Source organism: Penaeus vannamei, chromosome 18, assembly GCF_042767895.1.
Source record: "Penaeus vannamei isolate JL-2024 chromosome 18, ASM4276789v1, whole genome shotgun sequence".
In the NCBI taxonomy this organism is placed as follows: Eukaryota; Metazoa; Arthropoda; class Malacostraca; order Decapoda; family Penaeidae; genus Penaeus; species Penaeus vannamei.
In genome coordinates this window covers 38,769,502-38,779,501 of record NC_091566.1, presented here as the reverse complement: position 1 = coordinate 38,779,501, position 10,000 = coordinate 38,769,502, and the positions used below count along the sequence as shown (strand labels likewise).

The following is a 10,000-nucleotide window of genomic DNA, read 5'->3' as shown; positions in this document are numbered from 1 at the left end:
CCTCATCCACATACTTCTCCCTCATCCACACACGTCTTTCCCTCATCCACATACTTCTCCCTCATCCACACACGTCTTTCCCTCATCCACAACGCTCGCATCCGCACACATTTCTCCCTCATCCACACACGTCTTTCCCTCATCCACAACGCTCACATCCACACACATGTCTCTCCTTCATCTACAACATACAACATCCACCCACATATTTCTTCCTCATCCACCCACGTCCTATCCACATATTTCTCCCTCATCCACACACGTCTTTCCCTCATCCACAACATACATGTATCCACATTTTCATCCACATATTTCTCCCTCATCCACACCCATATTTCTCCCTCATCCACACACGTCTTTCCCTCATCCACAACGCTCACATCCACACACATGTCTCTCCCTCAGCCACAACATACAACATCCATCCACATTCTCATCCACATATTTCTCCCTCATCCACCCACGTCCTATCCACATATTTCTCCCTCATCCACACACGTCTTTCCCTCATCCACAACACTCACATCCACACACATGTCTCTCCCTCATCCACAACATACAACATCCACCCACATTCTCATCCACATATTTCTCCCTCATCCACACACGTCCTATCCACATATTTCTTCCTCATCCGCACATATTTCTCCCTCATCCACATTATTCTCATCCACACACATCTCTCCCTCATCCACTCATCCAAACATCTATCTCCTTCATCTGAAAACACACTCGTACACGCCCATACACCCTCACCCACACACACTTACATCTCACTCATCCACACCACCAACCCATCTAAACACATCCGCACACAGATGCTCTCATCCCTCTCAAACAAACAAAAAAATCCACAAAAATCCACACACAAAAACTCACAAATATCCACGCACAAACCCACAAATATCCACACATACTTTCAAAAATACTGTACATCCAAAAATACCCACAAATAAATCCAAGAATACTGTACACCCAAAAATACCCACACATACAACCAAAAATATCCACACATATCCACACGCAAATCCACAAATATCCACTTTCACCCCCTCCCCCTCCCCCCCTCTACCAATATATCACCGCGCACTGTACAGGTATCCAGGACTCTCCCAGTTCACCCGCACGCCCATCCACACGCCCATCCGCCCGCCCATGGCCTTTGAGCGGATGGATTTAACGAGGTATGAGTCGTCCCACGCCCATTTCCTAGGCACCCACATCCCCCACCTGGTTTATGTGTTTGTTTGTGTGTGTGGGGGGGGGGGTACGTGTGTGTGTGTGTGTGTGTGTGTGTGTGTGTGTGTGTGTGTGTGTGTGTGTGTGTGTGTGTGTGTGTGTGTGTGTGTGTGTGTGTGTGCGTGTGTGTGTGTGCGTGCGTGTGTGTGCGTGCGTGCGTGCGTGCGTGCGTGCGTGCGTGAGTGCGTGTGTGTGTGTGTGTGTGTGTGTGTGTGTATGTGCGTGTGTTTATGTCCGTGTGTATGTGTGTGTGTTACCCGCGCATGTATGTTTTTGCATACATTAACGTAAAAAAAACACTTAACACAAACAAAGAAACAAACAAACAAATAACTAGAGCGACCTATAAGCCCCATCCACCAAAACAAAGGATAAAAAAAACAATATATAACAAGACAACATAGGCCTACCCTAGCCCATTCCACGAAAAAAAAAAAAAAATAACCGAGCCAAAAAAAAATTTAAATTTCGGGACAAAAATCCTGAGAGGACTTGTTCGAACGCTTTCATATTTGGCCTCAGTGGGTGTTTTATTAGAATACTTGTCAAGGTCGATTTTGGTTCACGTAGGACACTTTCTAGGTTAAGTTAGAGCTTAAATTTTGGCGCGGTGGAGTGGAATAAATTATTACTACTGCGATATCTTCTTCTACGACTGCTACTACTACTACTACTACTACTACTACTGCTGCTGCTACTACTATTGCTGCTAGTACTACTACTACAATAATAACTGCTATTAACAATGTTACTAATACTATTACTGCTGCTTTTACTACTACAACAACAATAACTATTACGACTGCCTATGCTGTTACTAGTACTACTGCCACTACAAAAGCTACTACTACTACTACTACTACTACTATCATTACCATAACTAGTACTACTACTACCACAGCTACTACTAATACTCCTACTACCACTACTACTACGACTACAGCTACTCCCCCCCCCCCCATCCCTCCCCCTGTCCGCGTCTCCCCGCCCTCCCACCTTCACCCTTCCATCCCCACCTCCCCTCTCCCCACCCCTCACCCCGCCCTCCCACCTTCACCCTTCCATCCCCACCCCCCCCCATCCCCATCTCCACCTCCCCCCCCCACCCACTCGGCAGGGAACGACTTGTAAAAACACGACCCAGATTTATCCAGATTTATTCGAACACCTTTTCTTTCTTCTTTTCTTTCTTTGTCCTTCTTCTTCTCTTCCTTTCTTCTTCTTATTCTTCGATTTGTTTCTCCTTCACTTCTCTCCAGATTAATCTTCTTTCTCTTCTTTCTTCTATATTCACCTTAATTCTTTATTCTTCTTATTTATTCTCATTTATTTATTTATTCATCATTTATTTCTTTCTTCACCTTCTTCTTTATTATTCATTCTTCCTTCTCCTCTTTTATTCTACCCTACGGCCCTTGTTAAAACACAAACATAAAATATGACGATGACGATGTTAATTAATCACTGCCTCTGAAAGGGAGGTTATCCTTTTTGGCAGCGTTGGTTTGTTAGTTCGTTTGTCTGTTCGTTAGCAGGATAACTCAAAAAGTTATAGACAGAATTATATGATTTTTTTAAAACCAAAAGTGTGTCTTTTTTTGGTAGTGATCCGGAGCCTAAAATTTTTTAAAGGGATTCATTAGCATTGCGAAGTTGGGGCAATTTTTGGGGGCATTTGAATTATCATTATTATTATTATTATTATTATTATCATTATTATTATTGTTGTTGTTAATATCATTGACCCTATTTCCTAGATGGTTCTAGTTATCAATATTATCATTACTGTCACCGTCAGTGACAATGTCATTATTACCATCATCGCTTTCATTATCATTATTGACATTATCATAATTATCATAATCATCGCTATTATTTCCAGGTCATGGTGGACAATTTGTGATAATATCAAAGATAAGAATAATATTACCAACTAAGATTTTTTAAATGACATTGAAAAATTTACAAACAAAAACAAAAAGGAAACCTTAAAACATACAAAGAAAAAAAAATGAAACTGAGATTGAAAAAAAAAGTGAAAGCATGGAATGGAGACATAAACAAAATCGATAAAAAAAACACACCTTTAAAGATATAATTCCTAAGAGTGAACAAAATAATTTAAATAAATAATAATTTAAAGATATAATTTCAGGGTTAAAAAAAATAGCAACAACAGTAAAACTTCACAATAAACATTAGCCAAGCCAAAACATCTTGCTTGGGAAAGTCTTGCTCTTCGCGCTAATGTAAATTCAGATCGTTAAACTTTCCCGAGTCGAAATTAACGTTACCGAATTCTACAAAACAAATAAATAAAATAAAGAGAAGAAAGAAAATGGCCGCGGTATGCAAATGGAGTTACCAAATCGAGTGGCTTGGAAGTGCAAAGAAGTGGGGAAGCAATGCTGGACTTTCTCTATTTACGCGGAAGTTCATTTGGCCGAGACGGACGAATAGAAAAGGAGGGATGAAGGAAAGGGGGGAAGAGAAGAAATGAGAAAGGAGGGAGAGGAGGAGGAGGAGGAGGAGGAGGACGAGGAGGAGGAGGAGGAGGAGGAGGAGGAGGAGGAGGAGGAGGAGGAGGAGGAGGAGGAGGAGGAGGAGGGGGAGGAGGAGGGGAGGAGGAGGTGGAGGAGGAGGGAGGAGGAGGAGGAAGGAGGAGGAGGAGGAGGAGGAGGAGGAGGAGGGAGGAGGAGGGGGAGGAGGGGAGGAGGGGGAGGGGGGGAGGAGGGAGGTGGAGGAGGAGGAGGAGGAGGAGGGGGAGGAGGAGGAGGAGGAGGAGGGAGGGTGGGGAGGAGGTGGAGGAGGAGGAGGAGGGAGGAGGAGGGAGGAGGAGGAGGAGGAGGAGGAGGAGGAGGGAGGAGGAGGAGGGAGGAGGAGGGGGAGGAGGAGGAGGTGGAGGAGGAGGAGGAGGAGGAGGAGGAGGGAGGAGGTGGAGGAGGAGGAGGAGGAGGAGGAGGAGGAGGAGGAGGAGGAGGAGGAGGAGGGAGGAGGAGGAGGAGGAGGAGGAGGAGGAGGTGGAGGAGGGAGGAGGAGGAGGAGGAGGAGGAGGTGGAGGAGGAGGCAGAGGAGGAGATTAGAGGGCGGAGGAGGAGGAGGAGGAAGAGGAGGAGGAGGAGGAGGAGGAGGAGGAGGAGGAGGAGGAGGAGGAGGAGGAGGAAGAAGAAGAAGAAGAAGAAGAAGAAGAAGAAGAAGAAGGAGAAGAAGAAGGAGGTGGTGGAGGAATAGGAGGAGGGAAAGAATCGAAGGAGGAAGAGGAGGAGGTGAATGAAGAGGAGGTGGAGTAAGTTATATGTATATATATATATATATATATATATATATATATATATATATATATATATATATATATATATATATGAGAGAGAGAGAGAGAGAGAGAGAGAGAGAGAGAGAGAGAGAGAGAGAGAGAGAGAGAGAGAGAGAGAGAGAGAGAGAGAGAGAGAGAGAGAGAGAGAGAGAGAGAGAGAAAGAAAGAAAGAAAGAAAGAAGAGAGAGAGAGAGAGAGAGAGAGAGAGAGAGAGAGAGAGAGAGAGAGAGAGAGAGAGAGAGAGAGAGAGAGAGAATCGAAAGGAACCACCAGGGAGAAGTTATGGGTCCATCTCGCCGGGGGTCTGAGCGCGTGGAGGGAGGCGAGGGAGGGGGGGGGGGGTCAGTCCAAAATACAGGTCCCTCCCGCTGGTTATGGAAATGCGTCATGTCCAGTCCGGGTCCCTCGCCTTGTTAAATAGCTTCATCAGGTCTACACGTGACCCGGGCCGGACTCACCGGGGTTTCGACATGAAATGGATTCTGATATGGAATAATGTGTGTTTGTTAGTTTGTTTGCATGTGTGTGTGCGTGTGTGTCTGAATGAGTGTGTGAGTGAGTGTGACAAACGTAGTCTCATACATGACGAGGCTTTACCTTGCGTGATCCGCGTCGAGGAGCTCCTTCACCTCCTCCGGCAGGTGCTGCAGGACGTGGCCGTCGGGACCGACCTCGTGGCAGGAGCAGAAGCACATCTCCTCCTCCTCCTCCTCCTCCTCCTCCTGCGCCTCGCTCTCCGTGGCGCTGCTCTCGCTGATCATGCTCTCGCAGTTGGCGCCGCTCTGCGCCTCGTCGGCGTCGTCGGCGCGCTCCTCCGTGCGCTCCGCGACGCCCTCGGCCCGGCGCTGGCACTTGCACGTGCACAGGATGTTCTTCTTGATCCACTCCTCGTCCACCGTCGGGCCCTTCGGCGCCCCGTCGCCCTCCTCGGCGCCGCCCGCCCCTGCGCCCTCCGGCCTCGCGACCTGCTCCTCTGCGCCCGTCGCGGGCTCGCCTCGCGCCTTCGCCTGCGCCTCAGTGGTCGCGGCGGCGGAGGTCAAGGAGGAGGACGGGGAGGCAGGGGCAGCGGGGGGGCAGGGCGGCGGCGGGGCGGCGCCTGGCATCCCGCGGTAGGCGGTGGGGCAGTGCCACGAGGCCGCGCGCACGTGGCGCCTGAGGAAGCCCGGGTTGGCTTCGCTGATGCTGAAGTAGCCGCTGTCGCTGTCCCTGACGCCGCCCGCGCGAAGGTCGTCCCCGTCGAAGGAGCTGCAGGGCGAGGCGGAGCGCGTGCTCGGGCCGCTCTCGTCGCTGCCGGCGATGCGGGCGGCCAGCCTGCTGTGCGTGGCGCTGTACACGTCGCACAGGAAGTTCCTGCCTCTGCTCACGAAGTCACTGCCCTTGCTGACGATGTTACTGCCCTTGCTGACGAAGGTGCTGAGCTTCCCCCGGAGGCTCCCCGTGCGAAACAGGCCGACGTCGCTGGCCTCGGCCGCAGGGTGGCAGCGGGTGTCAGCTTCCACGTCAGCTGCGGCGGCGCCCGCCCCAGCTGCCGCCGCTGATGAGCTTTGCAAGGTGGCTTCGGCTGAGTCAGCCTCGGCGTCGCTGTGTGCAGTGTCGCCCGCCGCGGCGCCCTTCGACGTGTTCTTGATCACCAGCGTGTTGTTGTTGTAGCTGACGAGCCGCGTCTGCACGCTGATCTTGTAGAACTCGCGCTCGTCCTCCGCCTTGTCGGCCTCGCACACGTCCTTGTCGGCGTCCACGGCCGGAGGCGCCTTGGCCGCCGGGGAGCCGTCGCTCACGCGCTCGCGCACCTTCTGGATCACCTCCGCCGGCGACGGCAGCCTCGCCGCCTCCGGCTCAGCTTTCTTTGGCTTCGTCCTCGCCGCGGGCGCCTCCTGCGGCGTCGGGGGCTTTTCGGCCGTCCTGACGCGGCGCTCGGGAGGCGCACTCGGGTCGCCGGTGGCCCTGTCCCTCCTGCTGGGGGCCGACTGCTCCCTCGCCGCCTGTCGTTGCCTGGCCGGCGCCTCCGAGGGCGTCCGCGGGGAGGAGGGCTCGCCTCTGCCGTCAATCTTGGCCGGAGTGACGCCCAAGGTGGCCGGGCGCGGGGCAGCCTCGCCCGCCCGGTGAGAGGGGCGTGCGGGGGCGCCCACGCTCGCCCGCACCGGAGGGTCGTCGAGGTCCTTGTCGACCGACTCGGGGATGTTCTCCTGCGCCAGCTTCTCGGCGGACGAGTCGACCTCCTCGTCGCTCTTGGGGGCGGGGGGGACGCCCCTGCCGCCGCCCCCGCCGACCAGGGCTCGCTTGTTGCTCGCGTCCCCTCGGCTGCCCTCGCCGCCGCCCCTCGCCGGGCTGCCGTCCCTCCTCCTGCCCTGCGAGCTCGTCTTGCGGGCGCTCTGGCCGCTCCTCTCCTGGGGGCTCCTCCGGCCGCCCTTCTGGGGACTGCGGTCGCGGGGCCTGTGTCCGGCGGGCCCCTTGTTCGAGTCCACCTTGGACAGCCTCTCGAAGACGTCGGCGCGCCGGGGGCCGTCGCCGCCCGGACTGGCCTTCTTCTCCAGGCGGTTGTTGGCGGCCTTGGAAGGACTGGAGTCGCGCTTCCTCCTCCGGGCGTCCGCCAGGGAGTCCTTCTCGACGCCGCCGAGGCTGCTCCTCATCACGGAGCTCGACGTCTGCCGCAGGTACGACTTCTTCCCCTGCGACCTGCCGGACGACCCCTGCAGACCCTTCTCCAGCTCCAGCGTCAAGGACTTGGACATGTAGGACGACGAGGAGGGAGGAGGCCGCTTGGAGGGCGCCGTTCCGCTCGAAAGCTGCTTCGCGAGCTCCTGGTTCCTGCGGTCGTGGTCCTGCTTGGCGCGGAGGGGCCGCACGGGGCCGCCCTCCGACAGCCGGTTGTCGCGGCGCGTGCCCATCCCGGCGCGGGCGGGCGCCTCTTCGGGTTCCTTCAGACAAACAACGAAAGAGACTTGACGACGCCTGGGACTCACATGGCAGCGCCACCGAGATCAACACTCCAACAGCTGTCTATTTATAAATCTTTTTCTCTTTTTTTCTTCACCACCACTGATAAAAAACGTTATCTCTGATCAATATTTTCTTTTCTCTGATATACGTTAACACCTGCAAAACAAAAATCACAACACGGTTATCGACAACCCAAAAATTACGCCAAACGCAATGCCCTTTTAAACCACGCAAAAAAAAGGTAAAGAAAAAATCGCGACGACCTCCACGCAACGACTTGGCAGGTCGTCCTCCCTCCCGCCGGCCGGCCCACGTCGCGAGTGCAATGTTGAGTCGTCGGGGGAATCGGGGAAAGGGGGAGGGGAGGGGGGCAAGGGGGAGGGGAAGGGGAAGGGGAGGGGAGGATATAGAGGGGAAGAGGGGAGGGGAGGATATAGAGGGGAAGAGGGGAGGGGAGGATATAGAGGGGAGGGAGGGGAGGATATAGAGGGGAAGGGGGTAGGGGATATGTGGGAAGGGGGGTGAAGGGAGTATGAAGGGAGAGTATGGATGAACGGGGAAGGGGAGAAGAGGACATGAGGGGAAGGGGAGGAGAGGAGAGGATATGAGGGGAAGGGGAGGAGAGGACATGAGGGGAAGGAGAGGATATGAGGGGAAGGGGGAGGGAGGGAGGAGAGGGTATGAGGGGAAGGCGCGCATTGAAGGGTCAGAGACCATCTGTAGCCCCCCTCTCCCCTCCCCCTGGACTATCAATGTCGAATCATCAATGGCTTCCTGGACGTAATAATAAGGATAATCACATACGGCTTGCTGAGTGTGTGTGTGTGTGTGTGTGTGTGTGTGTGTGTGTGTGTGTGTGTGTGTGTGTGTGTGTGTGTGTGTGTGTGTGTGTGTGTGTGTGTGTGTGTGGTGTGTGTGTGTGTGTGTGTGTGTGTGTTTGTGTGTGTGTTTGTGTGTGTGTGTGTGTGTGTGTGTGTGTGTGTGTGTGTTTTTGTGTTTCAATGTGTGTTTGTGCTTCCAACCGTGTACGTGTCCGAACATACATACACATCTCTAAACACCAGTACGCGTACCTACACACTTGTCAAAAACGTGAGAACTGAATACACACACACACACACACACACACACACACACACACACACACACACACACACACACACACACACACACACACACACACACACACACACACACACACATGCACACACACTCAACTTGACATCAGATGCATCAATACCACAGCTCTTTCTCTCTCTCTCTCTCTCTCTCTCTCTCTCTCTCTCTCTCTCTCTCTCTCTCTCTCTCTCTCTCTCTCTCTCTCTCTCTCTCTCTCTCTCTCTCTCTCTCTCTCTCTCTCTCTCTCTCTCTCTCTCTCATGCCCATTTTCTCTTTAATTTCGATTTTATCATTATCATCAATTTTCTATTAGCTTTATCTTCTTAACCTTCCATGTTAGGTGTATCCTTTTCCCTCTTTATTTATTTTCTTCTGTTTCTTTTGACACCGATGAGTTTTCCGGCCCCCACGTATATCCTTTCACCCTTTCCCACTTCTGCGAATCGTAAATTTCAAAACACTTGAGTTACTGTCAGCTGTGAGATCATAAGGGTTACGTAATGTTTCTGTTGTTGTATAAAGAAAAATATAAAATATGACATTGTATTTATAAATTCAAGTACTGTTAAGAATGATACGAACAAAAAATAAAAAGATATCGTTAATACTATAACAAACAAATGAAAATCACCGAATACAAACAAGATTCAAACAAAAACAAACATTAAAAAAAATACAAATCATCACAAACAATACCCCGCAACACACATTCGAAAAAATAGAAAAATAAATAAAACAAAATAAATATCCACACAACACCCCCTCCCCCCCATACACATTTGAAAAAGAAAAAAAAACTATTCACACACAAAACAAATCGAAATCTTTCCCGCGCACTCCTCAGTAACTCTGTATAAGGGTACACTCCAACGCACACGAACACCAGCGCGGTACGTAACACACTAAGGGAGGCTCATCACCCTTTCCCAGACACGCACAACTCTAAAACACCTGACTTCCGCGAGACCGAGTTGGAGGGGAGGAGGGGGGAGGGGTAGAGAGAGGAATGGGGGGAGGAGGGGGATAGAGCGTAGAGGGAGGGAGAGGATGGGGGGTGAGGAGGGAAGGAAGGGAGGGGGAGGAGGGAGGAAAGGGGGTAGAGAGAGGAGTGAAGAGAGAGATGGAAAAGGCGGGAAGGTACAAGAAAGGAAAGAGAGGGAAAGGCAGAAGAGGGGGGGAAGAGGCAAAATAGAAGAAATGTAAGAAGAGACAGAAAATACGAAATGAAACAAACGAGAAACCAAACAACATGGAAAGTTAAGGAAGTAAAGAAGAGAAGAGAGAAAGAATGAGCAAGCGGTAGGAAGACAGGAGGAGGAATGGGGGTAAGGGGGAAGAGTAGGAGGACGAGGACGAGGACGAGGAAGAGGAGGAGGAGGTTCAGGTAAA

The 10,000-nt window shown here is 51.9% G+C and overlaps 1 protein-coding gene across 4 annotated transcripts in view; it reads right to left on the bottom strand.

Moving 5' to 3' along the window:
- LOC113805683 (serine/arginine repetitive matrix protein 2-like) overlaps positions 1-10,000 on the bottom strand; it is a 104,735-nt gene that overhangs the window by 69,596 nt on the left and 25,139 nt on the right. For all 4 annotated transcript variants that reach the window (XM_070133300.1, XM_070133299.1, XM_070133298.1 and 1 more), the window contains exon 2: positions 5,150-7,648. In XM_070133300.1, the coding sequence (XP_069989401.1) occupies positions 5,150-7,440 (2,291 nt within the window). In that variant the 5' untranslated portion in view covers positions 7,441-7,648. The remainder of the gene's footprint in view (positions 1-5,149; positions 7,649-10,000) is intronic.